Source organism: Plodia interpunctella, chromosome 22 (genome assembly GCF_027563975.2).
Source record: "Plodia interpunctella isolate USDA-ARS_2022_Savannah chromosome 22, ilPloInte3.2, whole genome shotgun sequence".
Classification (NCBI taxonomy): Eukaryota; Metazoa; Arthropoda; class Insecta; order Lepidoptera; family Pyralidae; genus Plodia; species Plodia interpunctella.
Window position 1 is genome coordinate 6,279,519 of NC_071315.1, and position 20,892 is coordinate 6,300,410.

At 34.3% G+C, this 20,892-nt stretch overlaps 3 protein-coding genes across 3 annotated transcripts; 2 read left to right on the plus strand and 1 right to left on the minus strand.

Annotated features, from left to right (window-relative positions):
- Window positions 1-862: 862 nt before the first annotated feature.
- On the minus strand, window positions 863-8,462 carry LOC128679828 (uncharacterized). Its single transcript, XM_053762286.1, has 5 exons — window positions 8,323-8,462; window positions 7,850-8,003; window positions 7,352-7,581; window positions 1,639-1,792; window positions 863-1,122 (listed from the first exon to the last, which is right to left on the minus strand). Exons 1-5 carry the CDS (start codon window positions 8,368-8,370, stop codon window positions 890-892), a joined length of 819 nt encoding a protein of 272 aa, XP_053618261.1. The 5' UTR covers window positions 8,371-8,462; the 3' UTR covers window positions 863-889.
- A 3,252-nt stretch (window positions 8,463-11,714) lies between these two features.
- Window positions 11,715-13,800, plus strand: LOC128679829 (uncharacterized). The gene is made up of 4 exons (XM_053762287.1): window positions 11,715-11,899; window positions 12,298-12,393; window positions 12,587-12,740; window positions 13,625-13,800. The coding sequence occupies exons 1-4, from the start codon at window positions 11,849-11,851 to the stop codon at window positions 13,798-13,800; spliced, it is 477 nt and encodes a 158-aa protein (XP_053618262.1). The 5' UTR covers window positions 11,715-11,848.
- Window positions 13,801-18,485: 4,685 nt separating this feature from the next.
- On the plus strand, window positions 18,486-20,648 carry LOC128679737 (uncharacterized). Its single transcript, XM_053762155.1, has 3 exons — window positions 18,486-18,690; window positions 19,104-19,237; window positions 20,344-20,648. Exons 1-3 carry the CDS (start codon window positions 18,615-18,617, stop codon window positions 20,593-20,595), a joined length of 462 nt encoding a protein of 153 aa, XP_053618130.1. The 5' UTR covers window positions 18,486-18,614; the 3' UTR covers window positions 20,596-20,648.
- Window positions 20,649-20,892: the final 244 nt, after the last annotated feature.

Genomic DNA, 20,892 nt, shown 5'->3' on the forward strand with positions numbered 1-20,892 from the left:
GTTGTTGAATAGCGTAACTAGTTAGTAAATATTTTATTTAGTGTTAGTATAGATGGCAGTAAGTTCAATTTTTCTTTATAGCTTTTTCATCATAAATGTTTTTCGTGGCTACTAAAATATTATGTACATAATAAAAAAAAACATTAAAGTTAAAAAGTAATTTATTGATAACCTCTACCAACTATTCAAATAGATTCGAATTTAAATGGACATGAATCTTATGTTTATTTAAATTCTACTACATAATATATCTATTTATGTTTATTTTTCTAATAAAACTGCAATACAAATACTATTGTACATAATTTCATGCCGCATATACATTATCGCGATACATTACGATTGATTCAGCTTTTGATACAATTATTAGTTATTAGTTACTTATTATCAGTTATTTATAACGATTTCGACGTTACAGCCAGCCCAGTGAATTTTCTACCATTTTGTCATTACCGTCCTTTAAAATAAAGAACCTTTCCAAAATATTTAAAATCAAATATTGAGAGAATTTTACGGAGTAGTGTAAAATTCTGTCAATATTTGATTTGTGATGATTACAACACAGATTATCCTAACTAATGTTATTAATGCGAAAGTATGTTTGTTACCTCTTCACGCTCTATCTACTCAACCAATCTTCTTGAAATTTTGCATACATGTAGTTTAAAGCACGGAGAAGGACATAGGGTATTTCATCACGAAAAATTAACTGTTCCCGTGGGAAATTAATGCGGGCGAAGCCGCAGGCAAATCAAGTTAGTTATTTATGAATTAGGGAAGTTCAATATTAGTAAGATTCTTGTCTTTATTGGAATTTGAAGGTGATTAAAATACTCGAAAATTCACCCGACCTCCATAAATAGGTAGTTGTGACCGTCACTGCTCCAGTCTATGATTCGGAGTAATTTGCACTCAAACGTTTGTGTGTATTGAAGAAAAACTTCTCGTCGAAATTCCATACGTTTTTGATAGAAAATTGCAATATGACTATAGAGTAAGTCGCCACAGCCCCCACCAATTTTGCTGGCAATTTGGCGTCAATATTAATTAACCCGCAAGCATTTAGTTTAGCATAACATAGGTTGTAACGCTTTATTGTTTTGAATATTCTGGAGATCCGGCCTGAAAGATAAACGGTCAGATTTGATTAGAAAGGGATGCTTTTTGCTGATCAATACGACTAAAACCTACATCGTCAGCATTTATCAAAAACATTACACGATCATAACATTATTTTGTGTATATTTTTGAGTAAGTATGTACTTTGTTAACTTACTTACTTTGTTAACAGAATGAATAAAATATTATCTTTATATTTATAATAAAAATAAAAAATTGTATTAATTTTAACTAAAAACTATCTAACTTATAAATTTACTTATAAATTAAAGAAGGTAAACTTATTAAATGCGAAAGTTAGTTTGTTACCTCTTCACGCTCTATCCACTCAACCAATCTTCTTGAAATTTTGCATACATGTAGTTTGAAGTATGGAGAAGGACATATGGGACCTTTCATCCCGGAAAAATAAATGTTCTCGTGGCAAATTTACGCTGGCGTAACCGCGGTCAAAAAAGCCTTTTCTGAATAAATGTTATGATTTTGATTATAATGACAATGTCTATGAAGAAGCGTTACCAGGATGCCCATTCCTCAGTATATCCGTACACAGGACCTGTACATGTTTGAAGGACGAGTGGAATCGTTCACACGTCGCAGACAGCATGCTCAGTAAAACAATATTCTTGGTCGCCCAAATGGTAGCCAAAAATATCGAAGAGATAGCGATGCTCTAAAAAGGTCACGTAGCCAGTTTTATTTTTAACCCCCGACGCAAAATGAGAGGTGCTGTGTTTGACCGCTAAGTGTGTCTGTGTACGTGGCACCGAAGCTCATCAACGTGTGAACCGATTTGGATGCGGGGTTTTATTTGATAGGTAGCCAATTTTTATGCGGTGGTTCTTAGATTCATTTGACGACCTCGGTGGCGCAGTGGTAAAGTGCTTGCATCTAAATCGAGAGATCCCGGGTTCGATCCCCGGTCGGGTCATGATGGAAAATGATCTTTTTCCGATGGGCCCGTGTCTTGGATGTTTATCTATAAGTATTTGTTATGAAATATAGTATAGTTGAGTTAGTATCCCATAACTCCCGGATATACCAATGAAATGATATATGCCCATGAGCAGGTTTCGACGTTTCGGAGGGAGTGTGAACTATTGCAGAATTAAGAATAGAAGTATTGGTCTATATAATGAAATTTGGATGGAGTGAAGACGGCCTATTGTAAAAGGTTCGGACACCTGCCATAATCATGATAACTGACTATTAAGTGGCAGGTGGTGACTCGCCGCTCACTGGATGGGCCCCTCAAATCAGTCGCCGTGATTGGCGACAAAGGGGCAACATTGGCGTGGGCGGCTAAGGGTGTAGAGAGGTGAGTCTGCGGGGCGCGAAATCGTGGTGATCCAGTCAGACGCCCCCGGCGTTATGATATTTTACAGTTCCACCCTTCGAGCATATAGCTCTCGCGACTCCACTCTGGCCGGCCGGTGAAGGCAAGCCAGACGTCCTGTTACCTCTCGGTTTCCACTCCGACCTTGGGGAAGGAAAGCGGAGGTGAGGAACAGGGGCCTCCCCTGGGAGCACTCAGGTCCGTGTGGTCGATACTCCCCAACAGCTCGCCACAAGCTGCCCTGCGGGCTTATTATTATTATCAAAATCGGTTTAACCGTTCATAAGTCGGGGTTTTTTTTTTATTTGCCTAACAAATAAACTTGTACTAGGTACTTACTACCCTACAGTGTGGTGCTGGGTAAGCTCCACACTGTCGCCGAACTCAGACACATGCTGACGAGAATTCGTGAACATTGCGTAGTTAGTATGAGTGCTTTTATTTAACGCAATGAAAAACCAGAAATGTATACTGTACGCGACAAAGTTTGTTAAACTGTTCGGCGACAGTGTAATGGCTCATGGCTCAGTTGGGCTCCGTTGCGACGACGCAGTACGTTACAGCTCCGAAATGCTTCGTTGTTTTCTATAGCTTATGACACTGACACGCGTTGACATAATGTTGAAGCATAATACAATTTCTGCGTAGTCTGTCGACGGACGTCAAAATGACGGAGCGCGACTGAGCAATGGGGGGTGTCTATTACCCGCTTTTTTTAATAGTTACGTTTTTATGTAATACCGCGGGGCGCAACTAGTTTAAGCATATTTTCTATGATGGCTAATTTACAAAATATCAATTCTACAAAATCATAGCTATATGGAAAACAAACATACTTACAATGGGTACGTATGGATAAAATCTTATTGTAAATTTGATGACTTCAATTATCACTTGTACATATATAATTACATGTATAAATGTCTCTGCGACGTAGTATAAAACCTGAAACATCTAATAGGTAGTTTTAAAATTATATGCATTGTTATATTGCAAAATATAACTTAACAGATATTAGAAACAACAATATATACTAAAATAATAAAAGTATTTACAACATAAAGTGCCGTGAAATACGCCAACTTTGCCAACTTTTTCCAAAAAACCTAGATTTTTTCATATTTTTATGTCTGTGGCAACACTGAGATCATGTGCATGCATTGTCTTATTTAAATCTGACATTGTAAAAGTATTTACAACATAAAGTAAATTACAAATTATAACATTATATAAGTTAATTAAAAGTTAAAATTAAAAATTAAAAATAAATAATAAATACTAAATTAATTTTAAAATGAATTTTCGAATTTAATGATGAGTGAATGTCGCACATAACTGTTTGTATGAACGTAATAATAATAATTATTTATTTATCAGATCATAAAATCCATAAATTGTTAGTAGAATTCTTAACCTATGTTAGTAAGCAACAGGCCATGTATTTTAGAACGTACTGAACCGTGTAATATAGTCAATAACTACAGGACGGATTTTTGTGTGGTTTTCACCAATAAGCGCGAAGCCGGGTAAGACAGCTAGTAACTCCATATCACAAGTCAGAGGTCAGATTACAAAGAGTGTTGAGGTGTACCACAAGGCAGTATCCTAGGCCCCCCGCTGTTTTAGATTTAGGTAATAGTGTCTAGTGTAGTGTCTGAAGCGGTGGTGGTGTAATGGTTAAGACCCCCGCCTGTCGATCGAAAGGTCCCAGGTTCGAATCCTACTCGTGCCACATGAGTTTGTATACCAATCTGACTTATGTATAGTAGTTTTCATCGTCCACCACTTGCTTCCGGTGAAAGACAACATCGTGAGGAAACCTGCACACTGGTTGATTATTATTAACTTGTGTGTGAAATGGAGAAGACAATGGCAAACCACTCCATTACTAATGCCTAGAAAGTTGTTGTGTGTGTTTAATTCCAAGTAATGACCACGACTCTATGAAGAAGAAGAATAGTGTCTACTTTAGGAACCGGTGCAAATGCGCCATTAAAACAGTTAACTGTTGTATCTCAATCGACGGGTTAATGTTAAAAAATTGTTTACTCTAACTCTTACTGTTTTCTCTATCTAACATTAATATTTTTATTGTTAAACTAGCTGATGCCCGCGACTTCGTACATTCCATGACTACAACGTATTATAAAAACGAACCACTTCCATGTATATATACAGCGTTGGTCTCTTATAGTGCTGCATACCCTCCTAGGAATCAACGTAATAGCTGATTAAGGGATAAAACACTGTGGCAAACTACATGTGGCAAAGACAAAATTGTTGTACCAATATTGTTGTCTAGGATATTGTAAATAGGTAGTTACGATGTTTTTTTATGAGTCATAAAGGATATCTCAGCTGAACGCCAGAATGCGTTGGAGTCTAGGGTAATTTCATAATTTCTTCCTTCCCGATCAGAAAGTCTAAGTAGCGAAACGTGTAATGAGCAATCTGCCTAGCTATCTAATCGCCCATGTAGCAAAACGTCTAACTATCAAGATATCTAATATCTATAACAAATTTTGCACTTGATTGAAACCTTTATTTGTTACACTATTGGCGCTTATTAGAGTAATTAATAGAGTAACGTAAACGTTAGCTCACAAAACACATGTTACAGTAACAAACATAAAGAATAAGCTCAAAAAAATATTTTTGATAATTTGACCATGGAATTAGTAGATAGGTACTCCGTAGCCTACTTACTAAATCCATGGATTTGACAAACCAGCAATTCTTTGCCTCTTCTGCTTAGACCGAGCAGAAGTTGCTATATAAATACTAATGTAAAGTATTTATTTATATGAAATACTTACCAAAACTTGAAATGCTTCTCCACACAAATTGTAAGCATCTATTATATCGAAATAACACGTAATTTGACGAACAAAATCTCTTCTAAGTATTTTATTTTCTAAATCAGCTACTGTCAACCGACTTATCCAGGCGTTTAAATATAATTTCATAAAATTCACACACATGTTGAAGGAAATTATGTTAAAATCAAAAATTATTAATGTTGCGACACTCAAAAGCCTACTTATATAAACACCTTGCACATATAATACAAATATCATTAACATGTAAAAACATACGGTTGATATAATGGTAACCCAGTTACAAATATTAAAACAAATGAAAGATTCGACACAAATGATGTTGTGTACGTTTTTGAGTTTGGTTACGAATTTTACAAAAAAACTTCTGAAGTAGATGCCATTTATGAAATTGATGATGAATCCGCAAGAATAGAAATACAAATCGAAAGCCATGTTAAAAGCTAAGAATCGATTATCGTTTCCCAATATTATAGTGTATATCATCATTGCTATTACATGTGGTGTGAGATAGACGACTAAAACTGAGAAAGAGAGAAATATACCCAAAAATTTGGAACACAAATTATTTTTAAATATTATACTGAAACCAAAATTGCAATTGAGAACTACAAGTAAAGGTTGAGTGATAATTTTGAATCTTTCATCAGAAGTCACCATTTTTAAATGGAGATTTACAAAATCAATATATATTATATTTACTCTAGATAAACAACCAGTAGACACAAGGTTGTTGTAATATGTAAGTATCATAATTGGTTTATATACTAGTGTTAATAGTGCAAATGGATTAATTTATCATAATTGACGTGTTTTTAATTTGCCTTACAAGGTTTGTGTGGATCATTTATTCAATTACTTAATGTATCGAAGATTAATAAAATCAATAAGTGCCTTATGCATTACTAAAATCCTACAAATATTTTAGATGCGAAGTTTATGAGTAGTACACACATGTATATTTGTTTCCCTTTACGCAAAATATTATTAGAAAGAAAAAAAAAACATTGTAAGAAACAATAATGGTAAGCCGATCTGGCATGATAGGGACCAACACTGTTCAAATGAGTTTCTTTCGGCATTTCTTCTCAACAGTGGTCGTTCCGAAATGTCGCTTGTGAGAAATAACTATAAATATAAAGATTGACGATAAAAAGTGCCTGTGAAGGTCTAATTTCTGAATAAATGATTTGAATTTGAATTTGAATATATAGGTACAAATCAAATCAAGTAATTTATTTGTCAGAATACATTATTACAATCAGGTGATCACGATAAAAATAGGACATGCATTCTGCTTTATATGCGTACAAATATTTGGGAGTAAATTCATCAAATTCTAGTCAACTATGATCATATGAGTATGTTAGTAAGGACTCAATCTTTCTCTGTTAACCATATAATCGGGCTGTTTCGCTATCGAGTTGTATTCCTAATGTACAAAGGTGGAAATTGTAAAGTAGTTGGTTATAGGATGCAAATCTCGATATTGTATAAAAGACAAAACAATTTATAAGTTTAAAAATTATACACTTAAAACTAAAATAAGACAAGAAGCGACCTTTCGCTTAGAGCTGCTGTGAGCAATTTCTTCGACACCTATTTAATAAACTGTAACTCATTTACTCTCGGGTGAGATTTCGTGTACGTTCTGAATATAGGATACCGGATTTCATATGGGTTAGGTACACTCTGGTGCACATCATTCTTCAAGAAAATTCTCAGTAAAGATTCTACATTAGCATCCAGAACATCTCCTTTTTTACACCTCCATATGTAGTCTAAAGTGAAAATCGTGGCAGTACATGCATGTAGATAATGAGCCGACTCCACAACCTCGCTCAAGAGTTGGATGAACCTTCCAAGCGCACTGTAACTATTTGTTTTTTTATACCTGTTCATCTTAGTTTTATTTTATTTGACTTATCGTAAACGTTACGGATTTACGGGGTCCTTTAGGCTTCCTTTGCATAGTCCTTGTAAGTTTTCCTATAATTCTTCTGAGTTGACTTGTTCAAAATATTGCTCTGCCATTTTAGCCAATGTGATTTTATAACACAGTACTCGCTGTTACATTGCTAAAAGTAGAATTGTCCGTTGAATTAATATTTATTTCTATATCCCAGAGGTTCTTTAGAGATAATTGCAATATGACCACAGTGTAAGTCGCTACTGCGGCTAATAATTTTGCTGGCATTTTGGCATCTATATCAAAAAGACCATAGGCGTTCATCTTTGAGCATGTTAAGTTATAACGCTGTATGGTTTTGAATGATCTTGTGATTGGGCCTGGTAAACAAATGTGTTGGCTTAGTTTTAGTTAGAACTTTCTTCTTCTTCTCTACTTCTGGATAAAGTAAAAAATACATAACAAAGATGCTTTCACGCTCACACCCTTCAAACTGAAACACAACAATGCAAGCACTGTTCTTTGGTTTCGAATATAAAAGTGATTTACCTACTTATGCAGACGAATTTTGTAACAAGTTACAGTAAAAATATATCGTTAGACAACGTAATAGTGGTGCAATTTTAGGGAATTTATTCCTTCTGTTACCTGGATCTCTGGTTCTCAGCACATTTGCGCATAACACCTCAACATCCTTTATGGTGCAGTAAAACTGTTCGCATTCCGTGCACATCATACATTGGAGCACAAGATTTTTAGACACCCATATAATAACTGCAAATACCGTAAATAATGGTGTACTCTGAAAAGAAGTTGATACTATAGAAAAGCCATTAAGTATTTGAGATAGTATGTTACACCTTAGACCTCATCTCTTATCAATCTAGACTGAGATCAAACGCAATTAAATTTCGTTTTAATCAAAATCAGAAAATATTTCGATGGTGTAGTGATTTAGATCCTGTTAATGTGGTTGTTAATGGGTCACCCCACACTCAACATCACCAGCGCCCTGCCTGACTTTGCCTTATCTTTGGGAATGCTGTTGTTAACTCAGGTATCAAAGACACATTGGATTACAATCAAAGAGACATTTTCGTCGACAATTTGATAATACTCACAATTGGTATTGCAGGATAAAACCTTATAGTCACTTTGACGAGTTCCATGATAACTTGAACGTACACCACTCCGTGAGTAAATGTTTCTATTACGTGATACAAAACCTAAAATGTCAAGAGTTATATTTAATTTCCAAAAAGTGGTACCGCCCTAGAATAGAACCACTCGATATCCTCCCACGGATGTCGTACGCGGCGACTAAGGGACACACAGCCTAAGCAAGTGAAAGGCAACAGTAGCAATACCAAGTAGGGTTGACATCAGACAGGCGGCTGGTTGTCAAATCACAGCCTAGTCATCAAAATATTAAGGTTTATTTTACGCTGATTATAGGGCTTCGCGTATTCACAAACCCGAACTCAACCAGGAACATGCAGAGGACGAGAAAGTAAATGTAAATGTTACAAATTAATTATTTTGAAAAGCAAACATAAATCTGAAATAAGAAATTGAGACTAAGATTGAAGCTTTGAGATTCCCGTGACTGAGAAGACACAAAACAAAATGTAGGCCGGAAGAGTCTATAATCTTACTGTTTCCTAAGTCCATTATATTTTACCGAACACTGCTGCTCCTTATAGAATAACTTACCAAAAATTGAAATATATTTCTGCATAAATTATAACAATCAATTATTTCATAATAACACTCGACTTGTCGAATCAAATCTTCTTCAAACAATTCTTCTAAAACATTAAGGCGAGAAAGCCAAGCTTTGACGTTTAACTTCAACAATTTTATACACATTTTGAAACATATAATATTTAAATCAAAAGTTATTAATACTATATTGCCAAAAATTATAAATAAATCGACATTCGTATAGAATTGCACCAGGAACACCACTACGTAAAAACATATCAGGAAAGTTATGGAAATCCAATTGCAAAATGTGAAACTAACGAAAGACTTTTCGAAGCTAACATTGTGAATTTTCTTGAGTTTAGAAATAAATTTGACGAAATCATTTCTATACACGATACTCGTAATAAAATTAATGATAAACCCGATTAAATAGAAGTAGAGATTAAAACTTAGCATGAAGGTAAGAAAGGGATTAAATTTTTGATATGACAAAGGATCAATCAACATCATTGCAAAATATGGCACAAGGTATGCACAGGTTAGTAACAATGATATTAAAATGCCAAGAATTTTTGAGCATAGACTTTTGCCCAATATTATTGTTAAGATTAAGTTACAATTTTGGATTATTAACAAGGGAAGAATTATCATTTTGAATTTTATATTTGGTGTCACCATTTTTGTTATTAATATTAATAAAATTTTATGATATAATAATAGTCGCTGTTGGCGGCAAGACGCAGCGAACTAAATGGATGATTTTGATCGTAGGTACTTACTGTTTGTACGAAACAATTAGTGTAAATGGTTAAGCAATTAAATTAAATGGCATGTTTCCTTTCCCTTTAGCAACAATGATGAGAACAAAATCGAACTGATATTATAAATGCGATAATTTGTGAAGATCTATGTGTATGTAGTATGTATGTTTATTACTCTTTCACGCATAATCTATTCGTAGTCTCTCTTCATAACAATGTTAGATGGATTATTATGAAATTTATAACACCGGTAAAATAGGTTACCTATATTCTACATGTGTTGTAAATTTCACTTAGGAATAACACATAGGGAACTTTTTATGCCGAAATTCCCACGGAAGCGAACCTTCTGGACGTAGCTATTATTATAATATATAAGAGTATAATTTCTTAAAATGTCAAGTTCAAAATACTTACATAAAATCTTTGCTAGCAGATTCCTATTAAATTTTAAAATAAAAACTACCAACGAACACATTATTAATGTTACAGTAAAACTTCAGGATTTAAGATTTTTCACACTAGACTAGAGTAGATTTTGCAAACTTATTATCATAGTTTTAAGAGCTATAATAGCTAACATTAATCAAATTGAAACCTATTTGATTGATTATACCAGAATTATATATAGATAAGGTTTTGTTTTCATTGTCATTACAAGCAATTACGTGATTACTACTGAAGGAGTTACTAACGTCCACATGCTGTGAAATATCCCTTTTTACGTTGAACGTGTGACGAGAGACATGCTTTATATTTCATAGTAGCGTACCTGTTCCTAGAACCTCGTTAAAACAATATTCTACGTAGTTAATGGCTTAGGTTTTCCACATAATAACTATAGATAGATAGATAGATGTTTTTACAAAGTGAAATAAATACATTAAAAAAAATAAAACATTAAGGTTAAAAGAAATGATACTATATAAGCATTTGTGATACTGAAATATGTAGAAATGAATAGTGTAATATTAATAACAAGCTGGGAGAACAACTATATATAAAGACGACTTAAATCATTAATAAAAACCTTAAAAATCAAATTAGTGTGGCCTATAAGATTAGATTAATTGATTTTTCGAAAATGAGCTTTACTTCACTGACATTATTTCAGTGAAAAAATTAAAGGACCTAAACTTGACTAAAATCTGACACAAGTGTTAGCAATAACACAATGAATAACAAAGAAAAAAATACTTCAGCAACTGTCAATGAAAGTACATATTTATAAGTAGTGTTTGTGATAATGTATCTCAATACGCTCATCGCGTGTACCTAATTGCGTTCCCGGCTGTTAGAACACGTACAGTTACTTTCAACAATATAATTATTTACATGTATAGAACATACGGTATGGATTATTATCCTAACAACTATTTAGATAAAGACTTTCAGTCAATAATAAATAAATAAATATATTAGGACAAATCACACAGATTGTGCTAGCCCCAAAGTAAGTTCTAGACTTGTGTCATGGGATACTAACTCAACGATACTATATTTTATAACAAATACATATATAGATAAACATCCAAGACCCGGGCCAATTAGAAAAGATCCTTTTCCATCATGACCCGACCGGGGATCGAACCCGGAACCACTCGGTTCAGAGGCAAGAACTTTACCACTGCGCCACCGAGGTCGCCAATATTTCCGATAAATAATATTTTAATAGTATTATTATTGTCTTATACATCCAAATTTATTTTACTCTGTGGTCCAGTTTAGGTGTAATATTTGTAAATTCAATTATAAAAATTTACATGGCTTTGAATTCCTTCTGTTTTGTTTTTCAATCCATTAATAATTTGTATTACTGTTTGGACAATGTTAAATTAATTGTAACAATTCAAAATATTCACCGTGCGCTTTCGTATATCAAAAGTAGAAATAATCAAAATGTCTTATTTAAAATTTGGATGCCTATATTGTTATTAATCTTATCTTGTGTGTCTGCTGTAATTTTGTATTATGTTGTAATTGCAACAAGTTTGTGGGATTCATCATTGTTTTTCTTTATTTTATCCTTAGTTGGGATGTTAATATTGTTTACGCTGCATGTGTTTTAATGCTTATCAATAATGAAATAAAGCTATGGATTGTCGAATTCGAATCCTTAGAAATTGGGACAGGTGATATTAAACATAATGAACAATGCAAGAAATTTTTTTAAACTTATATGAATATTGTTGCGGCATTTGATGTTTATAAGAAGGCGTTTCAAATACCGGTAAGATTTGTTATACAATTAACAGGTTTTGAATTGGTCGAACAAGACCTAGAAAGCATTCAATTTAGTGAATGGCTGACAGATTGAAAACTGTTTATTTTATAGCAACAAAACATACACACACACCCATAAATTCATATTGGTTAAAGCTTACATAGTGGTAAATACAGACACATAATAATTAATCTATCATAACATTAGTTAATTATTAACTAGATCTGTACCAATAAAGATAATTTTTGGCTGCGGTGAAGTTTTTTGCGCCGCTTCTTCTTCACCTGCGCTTTGGAAGTCGGCAGTAGACTTAGTTTAAGTAATTTTTTGACGTCAATACATAATGTATATCATCCTAAATTGAATAAAGAATTTTGAATTTGAATTTTTGTAATGTGTTTCAGATTTTTCTCCAGACCATTGATATTTTTATCCACTGTCTTTTATATTTGCACGTTATGATTGAGATAGACCAATTAACAGCTTCATCTGATATATCGGTAAGAAATTATTTTTTTAGATAGATCGTTTTTGGTTTAAATTAATATAAGTTTTTGTGTATTATTGTTAATTCTAATGGTAAAAATAATCTATAGATTAATTTAAGTTCGTGTGTCTGTCGTTCATTACTTTCATTCCTAGCGTTTATTTACTACGCTATGTAACAAAGATTATGTTTAAAACTTATTTTAGTTGCAAGATATATTAGAAACAGTCGCCGCAATGTACTTGGCGGACAAGAAGGAAATCTTCCAGATAATACTTTGTTACCAACACGAATGCTTTTACAAGAATATCAATGCTGCTAGTAAAATTAGCGCAATCTTTATTTGTGGATCTGATAAAGGTACGTCAGTTTAAAAAATATAATTTAAAATGAAATGTGTTTAATATAATGTCTATATGAGCGAAATCTTTCACTTCGAAAACCACTCTATTTATTACTATCCGCATGTCCCGGCTTCGTTCGGGTAAAAACATAATAAATTATACACCTAAACCTTCCTTAGGAATCACACTATCTAATGATGAAAACCGCATAAAAATCCGTGCGGTCGTTTCTGAGTTTATTGGGAACAGACCGACAGACGCAGCAGAGGACTATGTTTTGTAATATGTTAGGATTTAGGGCTATCAGGTGTCCCACTATTGACTCGTTCCTTACATAAGGTTCAGTCCTATGTTGTAAATAAAAATAAATAAATAAATAAAATCTTTTGTTCTACGACTTTTGTCTAAACGTAATAAATACAAAAAAATCCTTATTTTAGTTTTAATGTCGTTTCTATGAAACGTTAACTCTATGTTTGATTCCGCTACATAACGCTACTGTACTGTCTTGTGTTGCTTGGCATATAACATAGAGTTAAGATGTGTTGATGTAGAATCGCAAATTAGATTGTAGGTATTTTTTTATATGAAAAAAAAAGCTACGAATCACGAAAAGTCATAGAATAAAAGTTGCTTGTTTTGATGTTCACAAGTAGTCTTTAGGAGGTTTTGCGACCCTAACATACCATATATTATATACTATACCAGCAACCCTGTATAGAAAACCAAGTTCTGCACCAAACAACGATTTAATATAAAAGAAAAAAGAAGGGTATAAAACAGACTTAGTACTTATAGTACTTATCTTTAGTGTGGTCTCCCAAGCGACCTTGAGAAGTAAAACAAATTAATGTTAATAATTATAACATAGAAGGAAGACTAGACAATATTTGTTTTCAGAAAAGAGGAGAGTTTGCAAGTTATTACAGGAGACCAATAGGAATGCGATGAACAAAATGCTGGCCTGTCAGCTGATTCTAGTGGACTTCAAGCCACCTCTTCGTCTATTCGCCGTCATTGTCAACTACACTGCTCTTATATTACAATTTGCATTGCAGAAAACTGGAAAAATATAGTATTTTATAATTAATATCACCGTTTTTTTTTTACATATAACCTTTTTTTAGGCACGCTGAGTCGTTGAGTTTATTATTTCATTAAGTGGAATCTAAATTCTTAGTTATGTACGTAATTTAGAAAACACGCGGTTCCTATGGTGTTAAGTTGCGAATATCCACACCGCGATCCAGTCTTGTTAAACCATCTATTGGCGCCATCTGCCCGTAGTATTACGAACTATCTATTTCTGCTGGGGTGGAGTGACGGCTCGCTGCGTTGCATCATGATGATAAATGCTTGTGGCGTGGTAGATTTCGTCACAAGTATATGATTTCCGCATTCATGAAAAAGGCTGTATGAAATTTAGAATTCTAAACTTCTTAAAGTAGCCACAGTGGACACAGCTTCAATTCTATTAATATTATGGCGGATATATGAACGATGTAATATGTGAGGGCGTTTGTCACTCAAATTCTCAAATTCTTCGTAAATTAGCTACGTAAGGCATTATAAGGTGAAATATCTGTAATTAAGAACCCCTTTTTAAGTATCAGGTACGGAACCATTAAATATCAAGTGAGATCAACAGAGTGTCTGGCATCAAAGAAAATAATAACATTACGAGTAATTCGAGAACACTCCAATTAATCAAGCTAATGTAGACATATTTAATATCGAAGATCCAATCGATGATTTTAGTATAAACCTTAGTCAGGACTGAAATTATGTGACTTATGTTAAAACTGTAGCCAAGTTCACCAGTTAGTAGGTTTATTTCTAGCAAAGCAACCATAATCCACAACATTTTAGGACTAATAAAATCATTATAAAATTGTTATTTTTGAAGACAGTATTGACGGTAACGTTATAAACTTTCATTTCATTCTTCTTCATATAACTTCTTAATTATATAACTTTAATTTTGGCTTATTTTACAGAAACATGTCTGCATTAAAACAGAAAAAAATACAATGGACAATTAAAGACAATATTTTTCAAAATGACATCATACATAAAGAGTTTCAGGCTATACTATGGCCAATGAATTCAATGCAAGCAATATTTTTCCTCTCTAAATATAATCTCAAAAACGATGTCATCAAACCAAATGGAGTTATTTATAATTGTATATCTTTCATTGCCATATTCCTTTTTGTATCCTTCCAAGTGTATCGTACTTATACAATAACAGTATATTTTTTAGATGGATATACGAAGTTACTAACTATTATAATAAGCGTTGGCTTATATGGTTTTAACTTCACAATTTATCTATTTCACAACATTATACATTCCAAAAACTATGTAAAAATCATCAAAAAAATATACAAAGTTCATATCTTCTTCAAGTCGATTCGAGACGACGATTTTAACAGTCTCAAAAATAAGAATATGATTTTGATTATTCTTGCGTTTCTCTGTAATATACTGATCATATCCGTCCATATTTATAATATGATAGACGATGAATATTTGATAGTAAATTTTATTTTTTTATTTACACTTTCTTATTTTGATATAAATATATTGCACTCAAAATGCATGTTACATCTGATAAATTTTGAGCTGAATCTGTGGATCGATGAGGTTGGAAGATTTTCAAGACTCTGTGCGGAGTTCCAAGTTGAAGATGATAGATCAAAAAGGGAGAAGCATTGGAATACAATTTTGCAATCATATTTCGATTTGATCAGCGCGTATGAAGTTTTTCAAACTGTTGTTCAAGCGCCGGTACGTTTTTGTTGTTAACATTTCTAAACATATACAACGTAACACAATTTAATTTTTTTGTGGTGAAGACGAGAGAACAGAATTATTAAATAGGGATTCTCGACTAATGCTGTGATTGTGGAATAGCTCAATTTACTCGTCTAAACTAACATAATTTGTCTGCTATTCCGACTCGAAAACAAGAAGAACCATTTATATGATTATAGAGGTATCAGTCTGTAAAGAAAACCAAAGACTGAATTATAGTCGCTTTTAAATCAACAAGTTTGACTAGTGAGAAGAGTATATTAAAAAATTGGTTTAAGAAAGATTATAATAGAATAATTGAGTAGTATTATTTATTTTTTAGATTATGCTTCAAGTCATAACGATGTTCTTACACACCCTAATGTACGTCCAAGTTTATATAGAATTGTCAAGGACGAAAATTTATGTTTTCTTCACGGTAAGTTGCTTATATTACACTAGCTTTTGTCCGCGGCCTCGCTTCCTTCGAAGGAATTAAGGAAAGTAGGAAGGAAGGAAGGAAGGAAGGAAGGAAGGAAGGATGGAAGGAAGGAAGGAAGGAAGGATGGAAGGAAGGAAGGGTGGAAGGAAAAATATAATATTTTTTCACCATACATCGAAATCCTCTAAAAATTTTTGGTCTCTGTTTGTCTAAAAATATCGGTCGATGATCATACTGGATTCAGTCCCCGGACTTTGTATACCAATCCATTTATTGTAGTTTTCATACTTTAAGTTGCACTTGCTTCCGGTGAAGGAAAACATCGCGAGGCAACCAGCACACTTATTGATGTTATATATATGTGTATGCGACTACTTGTCACTAGATGGCGGCAAGTAGTCGTAAAAGTCATGTCAGAAGATGTTTATTTTTTAGCTGAAAATAATAATTATGGAGATCATCATTTTGGTGTGGTCATTGAAAAGTTTGACCTTCATCGGCTTGTTTATTACGGAATGTGAAAGGTTTTACAAATCCATTGTCAATGCTAAATTAGCATGTATCATGATCGCTACAGATTGTCAAAGTTCAGGTAAGATACAGTGGACCCGTGATCATCCGGCTCCTGTCTAATCCAGACCCCACACAATGTTTGTTATTCCGACATCAATTAGAATCTCGTCAGACACAAGATATATTATATACCTATTTTCTAATTCGATGTGTAAACATCAGTGCAAAAAAAGTACAATTAACGCTCAATAACGACGATGATGTTAAATGCTAGTTAGACTGATGGTCGACGATGGAAAGGAAATTGCTGGCATCAACTGGATAAGGATGGCCCAGGACAGAGATGGTTGGCGGAGACGGAAGGAGGCCTACACCCAGCAGTGGGTCACGCAGGGCTGCAGATGATGATGATGATTATGACGGTGATGACGAACAACCACATTATATATGAAAATGTAATGTTTTTATATCTGTGAGAACAACGTTAACTAATTATCGGTTACACACTAGAGCCGAACATTGCTTATTTTGTATATATTGCTTTTATTTATCGCAGTGAAAAACCAACAATATGATAGGTAGACATGTCGAATTCGCCAATTTCGGTGAAATGTTTTGCGGTAGTGCGCATTATGAAAATATTTTCTACAGCCTATTTTTTACAGCCCAGTCTCTTCGCTTAAGCAAGAATGTCATTAGAGTCCAGTCTGTGTTCCGTCGTCTGACCGCATATGGCGTGTTCTCTGTGGACGGGGCTCTCGTACCTAGTCTGTCAGCTCTGATCATTACTTACACTGTGGTTTTGTTGCAGTTCGCATTTCTTTAAATTGTGTTCATTTCAAGTACAATTAATAAACTAATATGATCTTCTGATCATTATTAACCATCTGTTTCATTATTCCTGAACGATAAACGATCAAGTTTCACATACGCGTACATTACTTCGTCTCTTGAACCTTTCCTATATTCACATGAGCTCTGAAGGCCTACCACAAAACATACGTTGGTAAAGTCCACATATTCTTTTTCCCATATCGTGTACGCATCGTGTAAAAAAAAAAGAGAGAACGTAATGACGTGCTACGTGGGATGGTTACGTTGAGTACAAAGTACAACTGAACTGAGGCTCATTGAGTACAACACACACTATCGCCAAACCCGGACAGATGCGGACGTGAATACAAGAAGATTGCGTAGTTTCTATGAGGGTGGATCTCATGGCGTTTCAACCACTGCGACGGCACTGTCATTACGATCCGTCAATTTTCTTGCGGAAGGAAGGAATTTCCAAAATCAAATCATTCATAAAATTTATATTACCACAGTACAAATTAATTATTAACATTTTAAATATTTAAAATTTTAAAAATTGTAATGACAGCGCGACCGCAACGGTCTAAACACTATAAAAAACATCCTTGAGTGTCTTGCAATGCCAGTCCCGCCCGGCCCTGGCAGAAGGCAAACCCAAGAACTGCTGGCTTGATGTCGTCAAGGAGGATATGCGTGACAATGGTCTGACAACTTGAGAAGCCGACGACCGTGCGAAGTGACTACGAAAAAGTAAGAATACCGACCCTGGGCTCCAACGTTTAATGGCTGATAAAGTAAGCGAAAAAACGCTCAGATGAGAGAGAGAGATATTTTTTATTACATTGTTATAAAGTTGGAGTATAAAAATGGAAATGTTGTTTGCCTGAAATTGTATGAAGTTTCGTCGTACATAAAAGCACGTCAAAACCTATATGAAAGGAGCTGCAACGCACGTTGTTGTCACAAGAGAACACAACTGAACAGTGGCTCATGTACCTACCTCTTAGAGTTCCGGCTACCGATAAACAAGATAGCAATATATGTGCTTGCAATAGGTAAACAGTTCTTGAACGCAGACAGCTTCAGTCTTACCTATAGCTTAATGGTCTTTGCCATCATCATAATTGTCAACCCACATCAAGCCACTGGCATAGGCCTCAATTTGTTCACGCCACTTTTTTCGTCTTTGCCACACTTTTGTTTATTTCTTAATGACAACTTCAAACGTCGTTTAGTTAGTTTATTGCGATGACTAAAAAGTGAAGAGCCAAAATAAACAAAATTAAACATTTCAATATTTTAAATTTGTTTCACGAAAAAGCAGTGATGACGACAACCGCCGCCATAATATTAACGGTGTCTTTACTCGTCAATGATATTACGTTTCTGTTTGGCCACGATAGTAAGTCTCACTTTCTCTATCTCGTCATGTCCCCGGGCTGTGACTGCGACGCAATGAAGCCCGAGGTCAAAGTAAAAATAATCTTAAAATTTTGAAGATGCTGCTGGCTTGTGAATACACAATCAGCCACCTGCCTGACCTTTAAGGATCCTTGGGATTACGATTGTTACCTATCAGTTGCCTAGGCTATGTATCTCTTAGTCAACTCGTACGATATCCACGGAAGGATATGGAATGGAGTGCCGTGCAGTCTACGGAGCAGTAGCCTGCTGAGTCAGTCGCAAGTCCTGTCGTATATAGACCTATGTATCGATGGAGGATAGATATAAATTGAAGCTGCTTCACCAACAAGAACAACATTCTTAAATGATTGTTAATGATGATGAAGCTATAATTTTGTGTTGTCATTTCAGGTAGCATCTTAGAAGATACAAACAAGACACCGACTTTGGTTTATCTCTTCAGTATTTGTCTGATGCTATGCCATTTAAATTTACTGCCAGATTCGCTGTACGAAAAATGTCCACTCATTTATCATATATTCGAGGTAATTATGAATATGATCTATGAAAATGAAGTTAAAACAATAAGTACACAACCAGATTTTAAAGTTTTATAACAAGGTTCTATAGTCTTTAGAAATATCTTGTTGCACCATCAGAATAATCTTGTTAGTGCAGTAGACCGTTCAGTTCAGTCGGGAGATCCGGGGTACACATTGAGTCCTTTATTTTCATCATAACATAATGCATTGTGATAGAAACTGAAACGACGTGAAAATTTTCAACTCAGTGGGAGAAGCGGAATTAAGTAGTTAAAATTTTAGTTGCAAGATTTAATCCTAGATAGACATACCGAGATACAGACGTGATAGGTTTAACTAAGTGGAAGTCAAAGAAAAATAGAAAAACGGACCTTAAGCTTTATGGTTGAAAAGAACCAATCAAAAAAGCGGTCAGATGAGAAAGAGACAAGAAAGGAGAGAAGAGAGAAAGGCCAGTTTTTAACCTTTCTCTCTCACTGTAACAAATGTCATGAATAAACACAAGCCTTGGCCTGTGTTTAGCTTCTCCATTACATTTGTTTATGTGTAGTCTGTCAAGATTAAGCGTTTAACCTTTTGATGTTTACACATTATTAGTGTATCTATCAAGTAGTCTAGGCCATCTAGCTCCGTATGGCTAGTTCCGGTAAGATTTAATCAGAGGAATCCTTTAATACTGCGGGAGCCAGGACTAGGAAATACCTGAGGCCACACATCCCAGCGCTGATGTTCCTCGCTCGGGCAGTTGGAGATTCTTCAGGGTTCAGGCACTTAGGTTTAAACACTGACACCATTGATTAGAACTTTAGCGTTTTTCAGAGTCCATCACCGTTTTTTTTTAATTTTTTCTTTACGAGCGCACGGCGCATGATCTTACGCGATCGGCCATTTTTTTTCAACTCGGGGATATGCGTGGGTGAGAGTGGGAAGGAATGAGTGTGTAAGGGAGAGAGTATCCGTGCGTAGTTTTTAAGCGAGAAATATAAATAAATAGATAATATATAATAATGTAAATAGAGTAAATTGGCGTAGACAAATACAGAGGAAAAAATATTTTTTTCTATATGACTTAGAAAAGTGCCTGTAAATAATCTACTTTTCTTTTTCAGGTAATAATTTCCATTGCAATAGTAGAATTCTTTTTATATTACGTATGGAATGAAATTCAGAATTTCGTCCACCGTAACGCTGATGATATGATGGAGGCAATTACAGATAAATGGCATATGAACAGGTTGATATGCTACTTGTGCTGTGGCGAAACAGGTTGCACGGAAAACTTCATCGCCCTTGTACTTAAAATCATTAGTTTCAACGTTCTGCTCATCAGTTCTACGGTCTATTTTTGCGTTGATGTTTGATGATGATGTTTAATTTATATATTGATGTTTTAATTATATTATTCTTTTCTTTACTCTGTTTCTTTTATTACGAACACGGTAGTTTGGCGTTGATGTCTGGTTTGGCAAAATTTATATCTAACTACACATTTCAACATAACTAAAATCTAGATTTCTCTCTCTAATCTCCGCACATTTCCGGTTATATAAAAATAACCTTTAAATGTTAATGATTCGGATATGATTTTATAACCGGCCGCCTGCGTGACGTGAACCATTGAGAATGCTATTATTGCTTATCAGCTGCTTAAGTGTCAC

Coding starts and splice junctions, on each gene's coding strand:
- LOC128679829 (XM_053762287.1), top strand. CDS start 11,849: ATGAATATTGTTGCGGCATTTGATGTTTATAAGAAGGCGTTTCAAATA. Junction 12,394..12,586: donor CAGCTTCATCTGATATATCG/GTAAGAAATTAT, acceptor AACTTATTTTAG/TTGCAAGATATATTAGAAAC. Junction 12,741..13,624: donor TATTTGTGGATCTGATAAAG/GTACGTCAGTTT, acceptor ATTTGTTTTCAG/AAAAGAGGAGAGTTTGCAAG.
- LOC128679737 (XM_053762155.1), top strand. CDS start 18,615: ATGACGACAACCGCCGCCATAATATTAACGGTGTCTTTACTCGTCAAT. Junction 18,691..19,103: donor GTTTCTGTTTGGCCACGATA/GTAAGTCTCACT, acceptor TTGTCATTTCAG/GTAGCATCTTAGAAGATACA. Junction 19,238..20,343: donor TCATTTATCATATATTCGAG/GTAATTATGAAT, acceptor TTTCTTTTTCAG/GTAATAATTTCCATTGCAAT.
- LOC128679828 (XM_053762286.1), bottom strand. CDS start 8,370: ATGGAACTCGTCAAAGTGACTATAAGGTTTTATCCTGCAATACCAATT. Junction 8,004..8,322: donor TTTATCCTGCAATACCAATT/GTGAGTATTATC, acceptor ACTTCTTTTCAG/AGTACACCATTATTTACGGT. Junction 7,582..7,849: donor GCTGAGAACCAGAGATCCAG/GTAACAGAAGGA, acceptor TTTGTTTACCAG/GCCCAATCACAAGATCATTC.